This window comes from Botryllus schlosseri, chromosome 16 (genome assembly GCF_051294905.1).
Source record: "Botryllus schlosseri isolate E-star chromosome 16, Bs_hap1, whole genome shotgun sequence".
Lineage (NCBI taxonomy): Eukaryota > Metazoa > Chordata > Ascidiacea > Stolidobranchia > Styelidae > Botryllus > Botryllus schlosseri.
The window spans coordinates 4,712,051-4,734,413 of record NC_137251.1 but is presented as its reverse complement, the minus strand read 5'-3'; the positions used below and the strand labels follow the sequence as shown (position 1 = coordinate 4,734,413).

General features: G+C 41.0%; 1 protein-coding gene across 1 annotated transcript; it reads left to right on the top strand.

Moving 5' to 3' along the window:
• The first annotated feature begins 537 nt into the window (after positions 1-537).
• On the top strand, positions 538-17,656 carry LOC145458359 (rab GTPase-activating protein 1-like). Its single transcript, XM_080336715.1, has 20 exons — positions 538-721; positions 1,280-1,502; positions 2,548-2,722; positions 2,794-2,898; positions 3,885-3,958; positions 4,044-4,181; positions 8,736-8,935; positions 11,072-11,238; positions 11,291-11,459; positions 12,192-12,439; positions 12,901-13,089; positions 13,159-13,284; positions 13,795-13,938; positions 15,116-15,286; positions 16,012-16,101; positions 16,169-16,279; positions 16,474-16,599; positions 16,662-16,817; positions 16,875-17,012; positions 17,443-17,656. The coding sequence occupies exons 1-20, from the start codon at positions 664-666 to the stop codon at positions 17,566-17,568; spliced, it is 2,934 nt and encodes a 977-aa protein (XP_080192841.1). The 5' UTR covers positions 538-663; the 3' UTR covers positions 17,569-17,656.
• The last annotated feature ends 4,707 nt before the right edge of the window (positions 17,657-22,363 follow it).

Sequence of the window (22,363 nt, the reverse complement as noted above, 5' to 3'; positions counted from 1 at the left end):
CCAAATTTTCGATTGTAATAACTCCGCTTCCACTGGTTGGAATTGAACCAAATTTGGTGAACATCGTTTCTATAGACAACCTAACACTTTCATGGGGTGAACAGAAAATTTTCAAATTTTTTTGTTATTTATTTTTTATAATAAATATAAACTTTCTTCTCCTGTAACAATGCGGCTACTGGTTGGAATTGAACCAAATTTGGTGTGTAGGCTTAAATTAGGTAACCTAACAATTTTATCAAGTAGCCAGTATACGATTTGAGAAAAAAAAGTCATTTTTGAAGACCCCTAGTAGTAGGCTATTAGTGTGTCATATTACTCATATATATCAGAATCAAACTACGCTCCTGTTACTGAACCTGTGATCAATGATCACTGTAATTTATGTAACCAATTTTTTCTGAGGAGTTTTCAAACTGCTTTATCAACAATGCCATATGGCAATGGGATTCCAAATACGTGATATACGGTAATCGAGCGCTTTCAAGAAGACAAAATATTTGTTAGATTACATGACTGCAATTTCTAATCGGAATTTACTGAAATTAGGTGTGGCAACCTATTGCTTCAAAGCCTATTTATTTTAACAGTGGCTGCAAAGATGGGAATATTCGATACTGAAGCTTGTTGACGCAGATAGTATAGCCAGCTTTACAGTTAATAATGGAAACCGAAACACCTCATGAAGACGTCTCAATGGACCCTGAACCAAAAGTCTCAGGTGCCTATATTTTGTAAACATTGGTGTTTGCATGCTAATATCAGGTTTCTGAGATGGTCGCAAGCTGTTTGAAAATAATTCAAAGTATAATCGTCAAGATTACAAGTCGCTGTTATTACTTTGGTTGATTACCTGATCTTAGATTTGGACTGCACTGTAGGGCTAAAACGGCAAACATTCACAATGTGCAGGAAATTAGGACTAGGAATATTGTCATTGATATAATTCCCAATATCTGTATCAAAGGGAGTCGTCCTGTGTCACACTCATTCATTTGAGACAATGTACCAAGCCACAGCCAAAAGAAAGTCAAAGCGACATTGAAAGTGCTGGCCCTCCCAGGATCCCAATTTATCTAAAATGAGTATGGTGCTGCAAATTTGAAATTTACAAGCTGAGACCCATCCTTAAAAAGTTGATGTTGGTGGTTATAATCCTATAATAGCCACTGTCACTTGTCAGCAACGACGTACTTCTACTTCAAGTAGTTTTGACATGTCTTGAAAACTTGATTTGAAAAACCTTTCAGCTGTCTGTATTGCATTTATCTCATTTCAGAAAATGACGATTCATCCAAGTCTCTGCTGTATGAAGACAACTGTGTAGCATTTCACGGTATCAGTTACCTGGGTTGCATCACAATCAAAGACGCTAGAAACGAAGAGAGCTCTGTGGAAGCCATCAAAACGTTGCGAGCACAAAATGGCGCCTCCGATAACAAGGGAATGATCACTATTGACGGAATTTTAACGATACCAAATCGTGCAGATGGGGTAGTAAGGTGAAGAGCTTGGATTATTTATTTTGAACTGTGAGTGATCTTGATGATAGCATGGTCTCAATGTCCAGAATCCGAAAAAAGACTGTGGCATAAATTCACTTGGCTTGTAACTCATTTTCGGAGATGTTTTTAGAGTATCCCAATACCACACACAACTGACCTCGTTCATACAGAATAACAAATCATTTCAATGTTCATACTTTTAATATGACTGAAAAACTCGCATGAAGAACATTCGAATTATAATTGATGGAAATAGTAACTGTGAAATGACACTCGGCTCTGTCCGATAGGCCATAGTACGAAAGTAAAGACACAATATGAATGATGAAATTTTGGTAACTTGAAGGAATTGACTATCATCTATCAGCACCTGAATCTGGGAGTCTCTCAATCGATATGCAAATGTTTTAACTCAGCTCTACTCCCTGCATTTACTGTTTTGCTCACTTGATATGGGTGACCTGGTTATCTTAATACGGACTCCTTCTGTTATCTTGTTTTCGTCTGTGTTCCCACCATTCAGTGACAATGACATTGGATTGTATGAACACTAACCGGGCAAAGTATGACATGAGAATTTAGTTATGGAAGATTGCTGTTATTTTGTCAAGTGCAGTAATGCTTTGCCTTGTCTGTTTACATTTGGACCTGCATTGTTCCGTCAACAGCTTTTCACCAAATGTATGGTACCCAAAAAGTCCTTGCTGATGAATGTGCCTTATTTTGAGACATTCTCCAAGCCCTGTTCTGATGTATAGCCACCATAACTCGGTGGTTGTACCTCTGATGTCGTGAGTCAGAGTTACCAGTTTTAATTCCTGATAGCTGCCTCCCAAGAACCTGGTATGGAGGGCGTACACTGTATAACTTTACCCAAATCATTGTGCGGACAGCTGAGAACTTATCCGTTGCTGTAAACCCATTATCGGGAGAAGCCAAGAGACTCTCTTCCATCATCCGACTTTACTAGAGAAATCGATGAGCTAATTGATAGCATGTAATGTGATGATGATAACATTGTAATATCTTGGTTGATATGCAGGCTGCTGGATTGCTCTGGAAAGGAAGAGTTGACCAAATTTCCTATCGTAAAAATTCTTCACTGCCTGAGAGTAGACGACCGAGGCCCGGAGAGAGACTGCTTCGCTTTCACGGAGGCTCACGAACATTCGGGATTGTATCAATGCCACGTTTTCAAATGCAACATGCCGGAAGCGGTTAGTTTTTAATTCTCCAAACCTGACGCCGATTCGGACCATGCTAGTAGAAGAACTGGGCGTTATTTCAGGTCAAAAAGATTTTGAGCAGCTTCGAATACGCCTTCCAGAGTATCCCGAAAGTGGTCGGCGATTCAAAATCACAGAACAACCTGCCACATCAGGAGGGTGCGCAGGTGAGCTTGCGCCTATAATATTGATGCAATTGATTTGATTGGAACAAATTATAATTATTTGCCAGCAATATGGAACATTTTTTAGTTGTTTTGTTAAATGGCATTTAGAGCGGTCATCTCATCAGTAATGGCATACTTCTACTTTTTGTAGTAACTGAGAAGTTCAGCTCTACTTTCACTGCAACGTCAACTGATTTTGAAGCAAAATCAATTTTAGTACAAGTTAGTTTTTGCATATATTTGCATCAAATTTTGTCAGCGAGATCATCATCACTGGTCAGTATTACAGACAACATAGCATGTAGTTTTAACGTTGCATTTACATTTTTCCAACACCATCCGCCATACTGCTTATTAAGTTGTCGCAGGGTAATAATGAATTAATGTCCGGAGAGCATTGTATTAAACGAACTGAGCATTTTCCAAAATTCATGGAATATTTGAAATATTCTTGAATAGTGAATGCACTTGAATAGTTTGAGCGGCTGCTTCATGTAACTCTAAGATTAAATGCATACTAAAAATACGTTTGTTCGTTTAAACTAATAAGATGCTGCAATAAGTTATATCATTCTAGTATTATTGTGAGCTAAGCCATACCGTCCCATACCTTCAAGAAGAGAGTCTGATATATGTATACATGGGAACTCTTTGATGGCAAGTTCCAAAACTCAATAAGCTTCCCAGTACCAAAGCCACAGACATTCCCCAAAGGTAAAATCATGCCTTCATATTATGGTGCAGTCAGAAAACGTTCATTTCAATCATTGTGTGATCAAATGCTATTTTGCTGTTGCAGTATTTTATTTGGTCTTTAAGATATAACTTTGCCTACAGCGGCTAACCTGTTGCAACAAATTGGCCTTTTCAAGTGCACTAATTTGGTAATTAGTGTGCTGCTATTATATTGAATTCGGTTGATACTCGAGATAACTTTTAGTAGTGCTATACTGGTCTGGATTTATTGTTGTTAGTTATTATTACAGGATGTTAAAACCATTTCCGTGAAACCGGCGGGTGAAGAAAATTGGTTTTGCTTCAATGTTTCGTTGGAGATCAGGTTTGTCGATTGTTTTGTCACAGTTTTGTCTTCCGTAATGTTTCTCAATTTCGGTGGTGTATCGTAATCCCCACTCAATTTTCAGAGAATTGGATTTGAAAGGAAGTTATTCGTCTGTGCCATGGGATAAGGCATCGTCGTGCTTCAAGCTTCGGAAGAATTTGGAGCGGCAAATCGTTATTACCATATCACAGCTTTCAAACGTTGCGCTTACGATAGAAAGGTAAATTCCAGGCTTGTAGGTCGTAGATTGCAATTGATGCCATGTGTAGTTTCGTAAAGCGAGCTCATTATTGTTAGCTGTAACTTTGATACGAAACATTCACACCTACACCCAGAGGTGGTCAGTAACGAAGTACTTCTACTTTTTCGAAGTACTCAAGTAGGTTTCCTCTACTTCTGGTACTTACTCAAGTAGATCTGATTTTCGCTACTTCTACTTCTACTTCGTAATATTTTGTGATCTACTTACTTACTTTTCGCTATTTTCAGTTTGTCAAGTAGAAGTAGTTCAATCTTCCAATCAGGAAGATAGCCTGAGAAATTTCGGGGCTGTTTTCACGGAGTATCAACATTTAATTTTCACAAAAGTTGAGTAAAGCCCAGAATTTTCGTCGCGCTTCGCGCACGGTGGATACTGAGTAACCAATTTGATTTCACGAAAGTATCGGTGAATATAATTTAGGTCGCGGGTTGGCGTGGTTCCGCTTACACCACATTGTCGCCCTTCGCTCATATGAAATATTTCATCACAGTATATATGGCTCATCATAACGTTTGGAACTGGTGTTTCGCAATCTAGCATTTACTTGTCATATCGTAATCTATCATGTCCATAGCGTGTCCTAATCTGGAAACGTGGACTCTGACTTTTTTTAGTTTTAGAGCTGTTTTAGCACACCACCTTTGAAACTTTCTGGACCAAAGGCATGAAATACATACTCCACTTTTAGAAGTAGTATTAATATTTCACTTTTAATTCCCAGTATCATATATTTTGAGTTATAATTAATATCATTTCTTTTGTCTGGATAACATACATGTTGAAGCATAAAAGCGGTGTAGTAATGCCTTTAATTTCCGAAAACAAAGCTACACAATATGGCATTTTTACGGTCCACCATATTTTTTATTAACGTTTACTAATCGCGTAAAGTGTTTACACCGTATCCTATACAACTTCTCCGTATTGCTCTTCGACTAAACTACGGGCCTTATAATATGGGGGATGGCGCCGTACCATGCTATTTTCTAAAATGTGCTATTCGAGAAAACAGAGGATTAGTATCGCATTTCCATATCAATACTATCATGATGTTGGTGAATGCTTGTTGCTTATGCTATCGAAAATTGGATAACTGCTGGTATGCATCAATATGAATCAAGCTCGTCACCTTTCGCATAGCTCAATTTGTACCTTTTTACAATCCATGTGAACGAATTAGGATCGTTTTCACAACTACTTACTTACTTGAGTACTTTTAAAGTCAGTCAATTCTACTTCTACTTCAAGTAGTTTTAGGTTGCTTATGGAAGAAGTACTTCTACTCGTACTTGAGTAGATTTTTTCGTCGCTACTTCTACTTCTACTTGAGTAGCTTTCTTGACTACTTTGACCACCTCTGCCTACACCTCGATAGAACATGAATATTACTGGGTTTTACTCCACAAACTATTGAACTGTAGTATCCATCTCAAGACTGGTAGTAGTCTACCGTTATCATGCCTACGCGAGATCCGAATCTGCTATGTAGCAATTCAAGCGTGTGTTGAAAGTCATGTGATGCGATTGCTACCTGTGTCACAGAAAGCGTGTTGGTTAGCTTCACGACTTCCGTAGTGGCTGTTGAATTTTATTCTTCATATTTGATGATGCAAACATCATTTCTGTTGGATTGGTAATTGTACCTGATCTCTTTGTTTTGCCGCTGCTCCGTCTTCGTGCATTTTTGTCCATAATAGATATTGCAGCAATTCAGTAGCAGTGGTTATTCTGGGTTTGAAATATGTGTTCATCTTTTCTTTGGATTCAGGTCTAGATTTTGGATATGTCCTGTTACTACTGCTCTACAATTCTCAGTTCCTCTATCGCATTTTTGATATCGTATTGTGACAACAGCTTGTTCCATTGATTTTAAAAGTTTTTAGTACGGTATTGAAATTATTCACTTCCTGGTATCTGATGCAAGTGAAGGATACCCGGCAGTGTCATAGGGTTTGCAATTACTTTGAATCATCTACATCCGTTTTAAATCCTTTATTTAAAGACATAGAATACTCGATTTGATCTGTAATTGAAACAGGCTTGTTTCGGGTTCGTAATCATCGAATCCATATTGTACAGGATGAATTTTAATCCACCAAAACAAATGATTTGTAGCATTGACACAATGTCATGACCAGAGTAATCGGATGCATAGTGCAAGACAGAGTGAATTATGCCCTTTATTTTCATTTTGAAGATCACTGGCCTCAACAGATCCTATGCTAACTATAAGTGATATAAACCTACAAATTTTATTCATCTTCGCATCGCCATTAAACAACGTAAGATTTGTCTTAACAGCTGAATAAATAATTCATGTAAAGTTCTGTCGTTAAATTTTGAACGGCAAAAGATGTGAACCCACCGCGCTATCAAAGTTCTTGATGTACAAATAAAAATTTTGCTAGCATTATTGTGTACGTTTGAAGTTGGCCGCAACTGTCCTACATTCAAACATTTATCACCTACGGCTGGCATGGCTTGTAAACATTTCTGGAATTGAGATGGTCACAGTAATTGCGCGGTTTAATAAGGTAATTGCTAGGAGCCTAGGACTCAAATCATATACAGGCTGTAGACCAGAGGTCTCAAACTCAAATGTGCTCGCGGGCCAATTGCTTAGTTTGGATGACGCCGCGGGCCGCACCACCAATAACAGGGATATTCAACGCAGAATTTCCAAGTAGGCCTTATTTGACGGGAGCTTGAAGACAGGCATTCCAGAAACATCATGAATATGTAATTTACTATTGTACTATTCACGCTTGACACGGAAAAAATCATATTCTCAAATATTTGAATAAAATTGATTTTGTGCCGGGCATTATGTGTTCAAATAATGAGTTATAGACACCATGCGAGAGGATGCATCATGACCAATGTTTCCCCCACGCTGCGCACGTGCGCAAATGCGCAGAGCTGACCAGGTCTCTGCGCACAAAAAATCTAGGTTGTGCACAAAAAAATTCGAAGTGATGACACTTTTTTAGTCGTTTTAGTGTTGTCCAAGGGTCTGCGCAGTGAGTTAGCGAGTCTGGGCAGATGCGTCAAAAATTAGAGGGAGCATTGCTCATGACATCGTCAAACTGTCGGGTTATAATATTGCAGCCAGTGCACCTTTGACGTGCCACAATTTTATGTACAATATTTTAAAATCTATACTGAAGATTGATCTGATATCAGAGCATTTGAGCGGTGTAGCATAATCCGGGTTACGATATAGCCGTGATAAGTAGGCTATTGTTACTATGTCATTGCCAAAGTCAAATTAAATAAGCGTCAGATTTTGCCTTCGATTATTATTGGAACATATCAATAACACCTTGAATATAATTATTATTGAGCCACAGTAATAGCATTGTTTCTTAACCTTAGCGATCGTACCCATCGTGCTTCCAATAAGATTTCTCGTAGCCCCTGTTCATTTTCAACACAATTTCTGATTGTACCTATATATTAAAAATGGAAAGCCCATACACATAAAATCACGGAGTAGCGCGGAGACCATTTTCCAGTTGAGTAAATTGGTCAAAAATATTCCCAAGCATAGGCCTAATTCCACAATGCATATCGTAGGCTACCCCATGATGTGGTGCTCCGTATCCCGGAGGGGTCTACAGACCCTGGTTAAGAATAGAAATGTCCAATCGCCCATGAATTCATTGGTGTTACAGCTGTGGAGCGTACCTTACTCGCAACCGATAATAATATGGATAAAGAGATCGGACAACACCCAGCATTTAACCAATCATACGCCACGGGGTCACATAATGCCAATGGTTGCCATACTGACCTGATTAGATAGCTACCCTACGCAACGCAAGCTACCACCTTTTGATATATGACTATTCCCCGTGACAGTTTCATAGATTGTTACGTCCGTAGGATTGCAAAGTCACCGTTCCGCGTCGCAAGTCCTTCACCGAATTTAACGTTTGACTCGACTCAACTCGATTCATTTATATTTAGTCACCCCGTCAATCCGAAATCGAGTAATTTTACGAAAGATTGCACAAAACCAAATCACAATATTTTCAGTCACGAATCATCAACGGGTCATGTTTTATCATCATGGACCAGAAATGTGACGTAAAACTGATCTTCCACCGCATGGTAGCTTTTAAAAGTGATGTGATAGTGTAGTTTGTTGAGATTTCAGTGTTTTATAGTAGTTTTAGGTTGAACTTCAAGTTCTTATATCTAAAAAAGAGATGTGTGGCACTGTAATATATTGTCGAATACTTGAAATTCCAAAATGCCGTGGCGGGCCGCACAAAATGCTCTCGCGGGCCGCATGCGGCCCGCGGGCCGCGTGTTTGAGACCTCTGCTGTAGACTGTACTCTGAATGAATGGACATTCCTATTTGCTGCTTAATCATATGTTGCTGCTCCTGTTTCAATTAGTAAACTCATAATTGAGCCAGTTTTTATGCAATCATTACATCTGTAGCTAGAAGTAACTATAAGGCTTATGCAGACAACCCTCTTTCATAGTACCATTCCTTTGCACAGGTGTTTCGGATTATTGCTGGCGCCGGGTCGAAATGTACGTCACTCAGACATGCATCTGCTCGATATGGAAACGCCTGAAATCGACGACAAGTCGCCCGTCAACAGCAGCGCGTCCTATTATTGCAAACCTTTGTCTATTATTGGGCTGTGGCATCCGTCCAATGCAAATTTTGCACTCCTAAATGAGGAGACTAGGAAAGGTAAGGATGTTCATTGCTCATACATCATTTATATAAGTACATGGGATATGGTCTATAAACACGAGGAGATCGTTTGTCTTGCAAAACTATTCGGTGACGGAAACCAGGAGTGGTCAAAGTAGTCGGTATTGGTGCTCGAATAGAAGCAAAAGAAATGCTGAAAATTTGTATAAAATCACAACTAGAAGTATTGATTTGCTAATACGTTCGCATACTTATTACTTGGGCAAATGTTTGTTGCAGTCAAATCCATGGAGAGTTGCAGTTATTTTTGAAAAAAGTTGCATTCACAAAAGTTGCACTGAAAAGTTGCATTCATGGACAAGTTCCTTGAAATTATAAGGGTACGAGATACTCGAATCGTTCCGTATCCAAGGCACAGAAGCAAAACTCAGTGCTGGCGACTTCACCGAAATCAATCGCCTGAAAAAATTGACCCAGTAAAAATATAATTTCCGGCGGCCTAGCCTGAATGTACATCAAGTCAGAAAGGACCTCAAATTTAAACGACAGTGAAATAATCAAGCGATCTATTTACATATATATACACATATATATACACACATATAACTTACGAAAAGTTGAATGAAAAATCGAAAAGAGATGCAAAAGGTTGCATGGAAAATCGTAGAAGTTGTAAAAAGTCGCATGAAAAAATGAAGAAAAGTTGCAAAAAGTTGCAACATAAGATTCCTCGAAACAGCTTGAAACACCACACTACATAACTTCTGAGTATCTAGGAAGCTGCTGGAAATTGTAAATAAATGCTGCAAAAACTTGCCCTACTTATTACTTTTGATATTGCAGTATCTGGATCTTGCATCCTTCTCAGTCCTGACAAAACGCAAAATGAATAATGACAAATATTTATTCAGTTGCCGCTATTTCGCCCAGTTGTTACGACAATTTCACACTCATAAAAGTTCTACAATCTACATATCTCAAACTACATTCTACTTTACAGAACCCACATGTGTAATAAATGAGTATTTTGCCCGAAAGCTGTTGAGTAAAAGTGGAAGTTGTCCAAAAACATACGCAAAACCTGCTTGATTACTTCATTACCGACTGTCTCTTGTGGATAATAATCTCTTTGGCTGTCTGGTTAACTGGTCGATGCATGGTGCGATTAGTACACAGCCACAGAAAGATGACAATAAATTTGTGATGGAAAACATTAGTGTTGCAGATAGTAGCATGAATCAAAATTTGATGAAGGTACGGTGCCAACAGTTGTGGGTTTTCACACTGCATGTTTCATGGTGAATTCTACGCTGAAGTTTGCATGACGTGCGATATGCCACGTGCCCAATGAACTGAATGAATGGATGATGCACTGACAACCGAACGACCTTTGCCACACAATGGTCCCTCGATATTCAAAATTGGACATGGTAGCAATGTTGATGAGATTAATTAATATTTCCTTATACATGCCCAGTAGGGCACTTCAAAAATGACTATTTTTCTCAAATCGCACTGGCTACTTGATAAAATTGTTAGGTTACCTAATTTAAGCCTACACACCAAATTTGGTTCAATTCCAACCAGTAGCCGCATTGCTACAGGAGAAGAAAGTTTCTATTTATTATATAAAAATAAATAACAAATCTGTTCACCCCATGAAAGTGTTAGGTTGTCTATAGAAACGATGTTCACCAAATTTGGTTCAATTCCAACCAGTGCAAGCGGAGTTATTGCCGTCTAAAAATTTGGATTTGAATAGAATAGTATTTACGGTGGGCACCACTATAATAAATAATTGAAGAATTGGTCACCGTTAATACTATTTTATTCATAATCCAAATTTTTCGACGGCGATAACTCCGCTTCCACTGGTTGGAATTGAACCAAATTTGGTGTGTAGGCATAAATTAAGTAACCTAACAATTTTATCAAGTAGCCAGTGCGATTTGAGCAAGAAGTCATTTTTGAAGAGCCCTAATGCCCAGGGGTGAAAGCAACTTTCGTAGGCTACTATAATACCTCGCTAACTGCGATGTTATTGTGTGTTTAGATTGATTGAAAAACGAATTCCTATAGAATATCAGCGACTGCTTGTAATCGTAGCCCACCCGGGTATCGCATGGTTTGCTGTAGCCGCAGCGGTAGTAAGGCTGCCTCGTTGTTGACTAGGTACCCGCGTGTTTTTGAGCTTTGCGGTGGATTTGGTAGTCCGGGAAATCCAGGAGCCTGTCCGGCTCATGGTGGAGACTAAGGCGCGAGTCTTTCCTCAGAATGAAAAGTTCTGGTACTTTGGCAAGAAGCAAATGGAAGAAATATTCTTCATGCGGTTGAGGGAGGTATGCGGTGAGGTTATGGACTCGCCATGTATCGGTTTGATGTTGCGTGTAGATTTCAGATCCGGAGCTGATGAGGAAGGCGTACGCGATAGCCGGTATCGATAATGATAGGAATAAGAACACTCGTCTCGCGCAATTCAACGATCACAATTCAGACGCGGGGTCAGGGGGCAGGGTCACGCTCGGCACTAGGTCTTCTAAAGATGAAGAAGACGATGATGGTGAGTCTTTAACTCATGTTATCAAGTCACAAACTCGCCGATGCTGGGTTGTTCATCAGTGTGCTTGGCCTGGTGTACTTTGTGTTTTTGAAACAAAAATCACCAGCTGATGCACATAATTTTAGTTGCTGTTGAGAATCGGATAATTATTAGACATGAAGGCATGGATTTGGGCTTGAAAAAAATGAATTGAAGATTTCACCTAGTTTTGTTTACGATCAGTTGCACGATTTGGCTTCGGAAATAACAAAATTCACTAATCTTTGCTAAACGTTTCCTGAGAATTCCCCGTCGAACCATTCGAATAGAACGATATCGTGTTTGTTTGGTTCAACAGTTTACGATAGTGCTGAACCCATGCTCTGGCGAAGGGTCGGGAAGTCAGCCAAAGCCCGATATAGAATTGTTGCAAAAGAAATAGTAATATGGTAACAAAATCAATATTAATAGTTAATGAGAAAGTAAGCAACAATTGGGCGCTGAATTACGACAAGTTTGAGCAGGATGAAATTTGATGGCTACATCTATTCACTCTCCCCTGGTCGTATCGCAATGTAATAATATGTAGACCGGTCAACATAGAACGAGAAGGTAAGGTAATAGATTATGAAACTGCAAGATAAAAACTGTTCTCTCAAAAATGTTTTTGCGGGAAAATATGTACTTAAGCTGTGCCAGTCATGATTCTTTCAATTCCCAGCATTCATCAACTCGTCACATTATTCTATTCAGATTTGGACGAACCGTTACTGAGCGGCTCTGGCGAGATCAAAGCCCACGACTGTTCCGAGCAGGTGCTGACTAGCTGGAGCGAAGTACTCGAAAAGTGGAGGATCGACTTCAACATACGTCCGAACGGTCTCAAACAGCTGGTCCGAGCTAGCATCCCCAACGCGCTGCGCGGTGAGGTGTGGCAGCTTTTGGTCGGCTGCCACGATAATTCCGAGATTCTGGAGCAATACAGGATACTGATTTCAAAAGTAAGTCTCGCGAAAATTTTCGGGGGTACAGAAATTTGACTTCCTAGTATGGTAAGAAGTACGGTTCGATGATTAGTTTTTTCTTTCGAGTGGGGGCCAAAGGGGGCCATGAATGCTTCCAAGGGGCGATGAGAGGGGGGCGAAAATGTCAAGTCTTTAGGCTTCATTTTCTGTTTCTTTGCAAAGATGAATTACCTGTCAATGAACAATGTACTATTCCTAGAATATTTACTTTTTTACTTGGAAATTGCTACTTTTGTGATTTAGTGGAAATTTGCAACATTTTTAAAGTAAAAATATTCCTAAAAGACTCACTTTTTTTCTTGGAAACTGTTACTTGCACCAGGGTAGGAATTTATGACGGTATTTGTACAATGTACATATACTTGAGTACCAACGATGCTTTGACCGCCTCTGATTCCGCACTTTGAGTCCTGAATCCTTTACCACTTACATTCCAGGATTCGCCTCAAGATGATGTGATCCAGCGTGACGTTCACCGCACCTTCCCGGCCCACGAGTTTTTTCGGGAAGCCGGCGGGTCTGGCCAGGAGTCTCTGTACAGAATCGGCAAGGCCTACTCGATATACGACCAGGAAGTCGGCTACTGTCAGGGCCTGTCGTTTCTGGCCGCGGCGCTACTTCTCCATGTGAGCTGCCTTAGATTGTTGGTACCGTTTGGAATTAGCGCGGTCTGACTTCGGCCATGACGTTTTCAGATGCCGGAAGAGCAGGCCTTCGCCGTTCTATGCAAGATTATGTACAAGCACAGTATGAGGGAATTGTTCAAGAATGGGTTTGTGGAGCTGCGCGTTAAGTTGTTCCAGTTGGAGAAACTTATTGATGTAATGTGTTTCTTACTCATTTGCTGATATATCGATGTTTCCGAATCTCGGTTTTGAATGGTTCCGCAAATTGGAATCTAGATGCTTCTGATTTCTATTAGATTGTTTGCAATTCCTTTTTCGATACTCTGTCTGGTTTGGCTATAACCGAATTTGGGTTTCGGTTGTAAAGATACATATTGTAATTTTGAAAGGGGCTGCGGTTAACTGCTAAAAGCATGAGACCCTACAACAAAATATACTATTTGAAACTACTTACTCACTTACTTCTCAAACTATTCATTTTCTACTTCAACTTGAAGTAGTTTTGGCATAAATTGGAAATTGCTAATTCCACTGCAACTTCTAATTCAGTAGAAATTTACTCCATTTAACTTTCTCTTCAGTTGCAATATTGACTACTTTGACCACCTCATGTAGCAACCCATTTTTTTTTCATCCATTGATACTACATTGGTAGTACAATTTTTTTAATCGCCATTTGGTTGAATTCCAATGATTTATTTCCAGGAATTAATACCCGAATTGGGAAGCCATTTCAAGAGTTTGTCAGTTATGACGCACATGTACTCCAGCCAGTGGTTTCTTACTTTGTTCACTGCCAAATTTCCGCTCGGGATGGTGTACAGGGTCATAGATTTGTTTTTGTTAGAGGTAAGTTTGTTCTGCTGGGCATAGGCGCCGAACCTGGGTATGCAAGGGATGCCGCGCATACCTAGACATTTTTTTTAGGTATGCGGCCTACCTAGAGTTCTGGTTTGCATGTATCGGCATAAACGTCAATTGTGCTATTTAGAACAAATCGCAATGTATTTCCATTTACGACGTTACCTGCGGCCGCTTATGTGAGCGAGGTAAACCGTTGCGCGCGGCCAATTAGCGAGATTCGTCTGTGCACAGTGTAAGGCTACGCAATTTCCCGCTGAGATGATTGCGAAATTCGATCATTGCTTACCGCGCGCTCGGCAATCATCGCTCGCTTGAGTTATCGCGTCTCCACGAAGCCTAGTTTCGCTGGCTTGAAGAATCGCATCTGCGATAGGCCTGGTGCGCACTATCCCATCACTGGCCTGTACAGTGCACAATCGCATCTGCATTGACTTGGTGCACACGATATTATCGCTGGCCTACACAATCGCATCTGTAATAGGCCTGGTGCGAAAAATGTCATCGCTGGCCATCTATTGCGTCGCGGGCCTAGCATGCGTTGGCTCCTGATTCTCGATGGCTTGGAGACAATGCCGGTAAGTGTATGCTGATTAGCGATTGTGATTAAAGAGTGACATCGTGAAAGTGAACAACATCGAATGTCCACAGACATGTGCGATTGTGAGTGCGTAATTCAATTCCACTAATATTTAAACATAGCCATCAGAAGATGTGTGTCAAGGCTTGAGATGTAAAAGACGAGAAAGGTGTAAACCACCTGAAATCGGTGCCATTATAGAACAGATTCAATAACAACTCGGACATTTGCCTTGCGCAAATCGTCGCCGAGGTTATGTAATACGCGTTGATAAGCGGCGTATTTAATTGTTCGCGAGAGATCAGGGACTCGCTAATTGACAGCACTTCTGGACTCGCTGACAAGTTTATCGTACGCGTAAGTTCGTCAACACGATGAGATTGTATAGTCGTCATTTACGCATGTACTTCACCCTAATGAATCGATGCTATATTAACCAAAAATTATCAATTCTGTTACATTATGACGTCATTCCTTTGTGACGTCATGGAACCCGCATACCTAAGGAAAATTAGCGTCCGGCGCCTATGCTGCTGGGTACATACTGAATTACCGAATCAGCTTTCTTAATGCTGTCTTTCTCAGGGAGAACCTGTTATCTTCAAAGTTGCACTGGGGCTGTTGCAATGCAGCCGTCAACAGTTGTTGACCCTGGATTTCGAAGGCATACTGAAGTTTTTCAGAGTGTCGCTTCCGAAGAAGTACCGATCTGAAGACAGTGTGTCACAACTCATAAAAACGTCGATATCCCAAAAAGTAAGTTTGAAAAATCGATCTTGGGAGCCCTGGTGGGTGAGGTGACTATATAAAGAGAATAATATGGACCGCATCAATATGATCGTCATAGGAATTTTATGACTTTAGAAAAATGTATGTGAATTTTATCACTCTACTGGCGTTAAGTAATGTTATTATGGATGAAGTTGTCGTAACTTTATGCCCATGTAACCGATTGTTAAGTAATTTGTAGATCATGCTCCCGTGAACGCTGTTGGGTATAATTCGTTGCACTCAGAAACCACTTTTGCATGCCGTCGTTCTTTATCGTATGTAATTTTTGACGCCTCCATGGCAGTAGTCACGATAAAAATTCAGGTCGAAGACATTTCGGCAATGGACGTATCGGGCACCGGCTCGAATTCGTCGGTAAATCCATGCAGGTACTGGAAACCAAATTCACCCGTAAAATATACTCTGAATCTTTCCAAATTCTTTCTATCCAAATTCCATACCAATCTCAATTGATGACATCACATACAGAAAAATGCACAAAATAGTGAAGTCTATGCTGTTGCATCTTTCTCACCCTGACTATTACAGTGGATAATTCATCTCGAAGTACTAACTTCTTTCCAGAAATTAGGTTCGAAATTGCCCTTGAGCAATTATTCACTGTTCGACTTCTCACAAGATTGCGACCGTAGCTCTACCAATCCAACACGGCTAAACCCGGAAAGGATTCAATGAACTTGCTGTTTCAGGTCACCCAAAAGAAGTTAAAGAGACTCGTGAAATCGTATGACGATATGCAAGAAAAGCTTTTGAAGAGGGACCCACGTGCAATTTTAGAGGTTGGCCCAATATTCATCATAACTTAATATTGCTTCTAGCCTGTATCTCAACGGCAAAACCTTGCAGAGAGACAATCATCGTCTTATGGAAGCGAACATGAGGCTGGAGGCGGAAAACGACGAATTGGCCGAAGAATATGTTTCGACGAAATCCGAACTCGAGTCTCAGCTTAATAAGGTACGGCGGCCTCTGTGCTTGTCAGGCTTTGTGTGGTCACACATTGTTTGTGTCACACACTTCTATAGACAGCATTGTTCTAAGTAGTGTATTAGAATACTGTGTATAAGGTCAAATTTGCTGCCAAAATGATTTCACACATCCAAATTTAATTTGAGGCCAGATCATATTTATAACGAAACGTACATCCACAGGTCCAGCAGGATTCCAAGAACTTGAGAGCCAGCCTGCAAGCGACAAACGCGGCGTTAAAAAGCAGCGAAACTACCGCCCGCGAAACTGCAGAAGAGAACGAACGGCTACTGGAAGAAATACGGACTGTACGACGCTTGAAATGTTTTGTGTGAATAGTGTGTGCTAAAATACACGTTGTTTGTGCAAGGCCAAGGAATTGTGTCGCAGGGAAATGGAGAAGCAAGAGTCGGAACTTTCCAAGAAAGACTCAATCATACAGGATTACAAAACCATCACCACTCGGCTGAGTCTGAGATTGGAGCAGATGCAAGATTCTTCCCGTGTGCAATTGGGAGATTTTGAGGTGACTCATTGCCGTGTATCTTCTCCGACGATGATCTGATTCTGTTTGATTTATCAGGACGACAGCGTTGGTCAAAGCTGTGGTGCGGCATCCAAATCTCCCAGCCGAGAGAGTTACATTCGACAAATCCAAGAGCTCGAGTTGGAACTCGCAAGGACGAAGCTATCCAAAGTTGAATCGGAGTGTAAAGTTCAGGTTGGAACGAAATTTACTATCATGGCCGTTCAAAAAATAGAAGTGTCATGTGGGATATTTATATCAAAATAGCACCGTGTCGCAAACTTTTGGTATTGTGGTACTTAGTTGCGACCCTTGAGTACTCCCAAAAAGTAGAAGTACTTGTTATTGACTACCTCATCTGAGATTTTGTATTATCAGCAAGGCACTTTCTAAACACCATATCTGCTGATCGAGGGTAGCCTATTGAATGTATTAGTATTCCATCACCATACTGTTACAATTGTATGCACAGGACATTAGTGCCTCCGAAGCTATATAAGAAGCGGATATAAAACCCATACGAAGAAATATGTAGAAGTTTGGCCTAAAGTTATTCTACAGCTACTTGCGCGTTTTTTATTTGTATGAGTCAGATATGGGAGTCTCATATTTATGTTTTTTCCAGGAGTTAGAGCACGAGTTATCATCTGCCGTGAAAGAACTGCAGTCCTCTAAAAGCACTTGGCTGCATAAAACTATATCCACTTTCACTTCACGAAACCAAGATCACAATGGACCAACAAATGAATAATGCGGATTATTCAGAATTATGTTTATTCGTTTCATCACGATTTCATCTCCTTTTATATATCGTTACCAATACACTATGATTAAAATAACTGCTGCTTAAATCCAAAGTAATGTTTGAGCTGGGAGAAATGTCTAAGATACCTGAACCTCATGCTGACGATAAAAAGTCAACACTTCGTTGGTTCGGTCCAGGTGAATATCCGTAACAATGCAGAGAGAGGAAAGAAGCGTCAAAAAAATCAGACGAACAATCGAGTAATGCTAGTAGGCAGGGGTAGATCATAAAATGTTTGTTTGATAGAGCGTGCTTCGTCGTTCGGGGACAAGGGTTTATTTATAATAAGCCAGGACTCCCTGCATTGCATTTGTGTGATGAATGAGGGATGCCCGGTAACACATGGAACCCTTAATGTCAATAATTATATTTTCAGCAGTCTCGATACATATCAATACCAGTAGTAACGGCCTGGTCTCCTCCCTTATTCACATCGTGTACCACGGTAGTTATCCAAGTAAACAGAATCTGAGTTGGTTCAAACTTGACGATTGCGGTATGCAAAATTTTTAAGATAGTTTGGTTTGGCATCTCCTAATTGCTTTGCCTATAACGTGAATATTATTGTATTTATATGTAGTTATCATCCGAAGCCGCTGTACGAACGCGAGATTGTCGCTGGAAAATTTGAAGTAGGTCATCCATGTCGATGATCAGTGGCGGACTTGAGTTACTGCACTAGATTTGTAGTCCAAGTCGAAGTTGTAGCCTACGGCCCCGTGGATATACTCAGCTATCGCAGCTCCCGCAGCTATCGCAGCTATCACTTGTGGATATACTCAGCTATCACAGCTATCGCAGCTATCACCAAAAATCGCAGACATAGAGGTCATTTAAAGGTCACGTATCGTCTAGGGCGCAGCAATCAGCGCTGGAGCTTGTCTGGGATGAAATAGTGCGCAGCTATCATATCCGGAGCACGTCTGAGTTGAAATAGTGCGCAGCTATCAGATCCGGAGCAACTCTGAGTGGAAATAGTGCGCAGCTATCAGATTCGGAGCACTTCCTGGTTGAAATAGTGCGCAGCTATCAGCTCCGGAGTACGTCCGGGTTAAAATAGTGCGCAGCTATCACTATCACTACTGTGGATATACTCAGCTATCACAGCTATCACATCTATCACCAAAAATCGCAGACATACAGGTCATTTAAAGGTCATGTATCGTTTAGGGCGCAGCTATCAGCGCTGGAGCTTGTCTGGGTTGAAATAGTGCGCAGCTATCAGATCCGGAGCACGTCCAGGTTGGAATAGTGCGCAGCTATCAGTTCCAGAGCACGTCCGGGTTGAAATAGTGCGCAGCTATCACTACTGTGGATATACTCAGCTATCGCAGCTATCACCAAAAATCGCAGACATACAGGTCATGTATCGTTTAGGGCGCAGCTATCAGCGCTGGAGCTTGTCTGGGTTGAAATAGTGCGCAGCTATCATATCCGGAGCAAGTCTGAGTGGAAATGGTGCGCTGCTATCAGATCCGGAGCAACTCTGAGTGGAAATAGTGCGCAGCTATCAGATTCGGAGCACTTCCTGGTTGAAATAGTGCGCAGCTATCAGCTCCGGAGTACGTCCGGGTTAAAATAGTGCGCAGCTATCACTATCACTACTGTGGATATACTCAGCTATCACATCTATCACCAAAAATCGCAGACATACAGGTCATTTGAAGGTCATGTATCGTTTAGGGCGCAACTATCAGCGCTGGAGCTTGTCTGGGTTGAAATAGTGCGCAGCTATCAGATCCGGAGCACGTCTGAGTTAAAATAGTGCGCAGCTATCGGATCCGGAGCAAGGCTGAGGTGAAATAGAGCGCAGCTATCAGCTCAAGAGCACGTCCGGGTTGAAATACCGCGCAGCTATCACTACTGTGGATATACTCAGCTATCGCAGCTATCACCAAAAATCGCAGATATACAGGTCATTTAAAGGTCACGTATCGTTTAGGCGCAGCTATCAGATCCGGAGCAAGGCTGAGTTGAAATAGTGCGCAGCTGTCAGATCCGGAGCAATTCTGAGTTGAAATAGTGCGCAGCCACCGAGTCAAGTCCGAGTCCAAGTCATCGAGCAGAGGTTCGAGTCCGAGTCATGGTATTAGGACACGAGTCCAAGTCCAAGTGATTGTGTTGACTGCTCATTTTCCATTTAAATTCATTTTAAACCCACTTTCTATAACCATGTTTGGTGATATCGAATGGTTCGCATTTATAATATACTAATTTTTATCACTTTTAATAGTTTCTGGTCGCATTTTCAAGTATCATGCATATAAATTTGTTTCAACCTCTCTCTGTATTCGGTTCTATATTTATCACGTGTTTTATTAGCAGTTCTACGTGTGTGTAAGCGATACAACGCCTTTTTGCATGTATATTTAACTTCATATTGGTTATTCGATTCAAGATAAATAGCAAATTAATCAGTCTTTCACACAGCTACCAAAATGTACTGACTTTGAATCATCTCTCATACTTCGAAAATTCAATTCGATGTGTTTAACACAAGGCGACGAAGTTTTATACCGTACCAAGCTTAGCGGAGGATCTGCCACGGCTCGGATTTCGTGCTAACACGTCGACGTAACATAGAGCTGAAGGGTCGGAGTTTCTCATTTACCTGTTTAAACGGTTTTTGCCATGTTTTTTATGTTGACTTCCTGCGTATTCGAAAAATTAAACATTTGCAACGCAGATGATACGGGTGTACGTTCTATTGTTAATCTCATTGTGTTTAATTCAACTCTCATTCAATGTATTAAAAGCATAAAAAAAAACAAATGAAACGAAACATGAGTGCTACGAACAATGTGCAAAATTAGACAATAACGAATGGACTTAAAAACGAATGCAATTGAGTAATTCAATTGTTATAAAGATTGGCGTTTCACTGAAATATCGTCAGTTTTGTCTTGCGTTTTCGGCCGACATGCCCTGGTTTCTTTCCCGCATTTTTCTCAGGGACTGTTACCAGCAATTTTCCATCGGATGATATCTGGCTTTTGTAATGACGCATGATGGGCTCTGATAGGAATCTATCGAAGATCAATCTCCTGTCTTGTTCAGGTTTATCATTCCATTCATACAGGTCCATTTCTTACTTTGAAAATCCCCCCTTAAGGCGATACAATCCAGTTTTATAAAGTGATCGTTGAAGGTCAATGAACATGCTTGTCACTGAGCTATATTCTATTCATGACATGCCAATCAAAGTAACACACCCTTCTTCTGGTGCACCAGTATCGAAATATTGTCTTTGGAGTGTGCATTATTTTAATTAGATACGTATAAGGCCCGTATAGTGAATAATAGGCCTCCATATACTATACCTGCAGTCGCACACGTCCGATATCAGATCAGTGAATATCTATGATAGGCAGAGCCGTTAGTAGGGAAAGCCTACGCTACATCCACGGAATCGCACAGGTGTTAGTCAATATTATAACAAATATGTATTTACAGCTGCATAATTATTCGTAAGCAGAGCTTTTAATAAAAAGTAACGATTTTTTTGATCCCGTGTGGATGTCAGAATATCTGTTCACCGCCCGTACACTGAAAATCACGAAGATAGTCCTTGCATGCCGTGTAATGAATGAATCTGAATCCGGAAGTGCTCCGGAGCTGATAGCTGCGCTTTATTTCAACTCAGACGAACTCCGGAGCTGATAGCTGCGCACTATTTCAACTCAGACTTGCTCCAGATCTGATAGCTGCGCACTATTTCAACCAGGACGTGCTCCAGAACTGATAGCTGCGCACTATTTCAACCCAGACGTGCTACGGAGCTGATAGCTGCGCACCATTTCAACTCGGACGTGCTCCAGATCTGATAGCTGCGCACTATTTCCACTCAGACTTGCTCCAGATCTGATAGCTGCGCACTATTTCAACCCAGACGAGCTCCAGCGCTGATAGCTGCGCCCTAAACGATACATGACCTTTAAATGACCTGTATGTCTGCGATTTGTGGTGAGAGATGTGATAGCTGAGTATATCCACAGTAGTGATAGTGATAGCTGCGCACTATTTCAACCCGGACGTACTCCGGAGCTGATAGCTGCGCACTATTTCAACCAGGAAGTGCTCCAGATCTGATAGCTGCGCACTATTTCAACTCAGACTTGCTCCAGATCTGATAGCTGCGCACTATTTCAACCAGGACGTGCTCCAGAACTGATAGCTGCGCACTATTTCAACCCAGACGTGCTCCGGAGCTGATAGCTGCGCACTATTTCAACCCAGACAAGCTCCAGCGCTGATAGCTGCGCCCTAAACGATACGTGACCTTTAAATTACCTGTATGTCTGCGGTTTTTCGTGATAGATGTGATAGCTGAGTATATCCACAGTAGTGATAGCTGCGCACTATTTCAACTCGGACGTACTCCGGAGCTGATAGCTGCGCACTATTTCCACTCAGACTTGCTCCGGATGTGATAGCTGCGCACTATTTCAACCTGGACGTGCTCCGGATCTGATAGCTGCGCACTATTTCCACTCAGACTTGCTCCGGATGTGATAGCTGCGCACTATTTCAACCTGGACGTGCTCCGGATCTGATAGCTGCGCACTATTTCAACCCAGACGAGCTCCAGCGCTGATAGCTGCGCCCTAAACGATACATGACCTTTAAATGACCTGTATGTCTGCGATTTTTGGTGATAGATGTGATAGCTGAGTATATCCACAGTAGTGATAGTGATAGCTGCGCACTATTTCAACCCGGACGTACTCCGGAGCTGATTGCT

Excerpts from the sequence above, each read along its gene's own strand:
- LOC145458359 (XM_080336715.1), top strand. The coding sequence starts at position 664 with ATGGAAACCGAAACACCTCATGAAGACGTCTCAATGGACCCTGAACCA. Across the intron at positions 1,503-2,547 it reads CGTGCAGATGGGGTAGTAAG|GCTGCTGGATTGCTCTGGAA; the intron begins GTGAAGAGCTTG and ends GTTGATATGCAG. Across the intron at positions 17,013-17,442 it reads AATCGGAGTGTAAAGTTCAG|GAGTTAGAGCACGAGTTATC; the intron begins GTTGGAACGAAA and ends TGTTTTTTCCAG.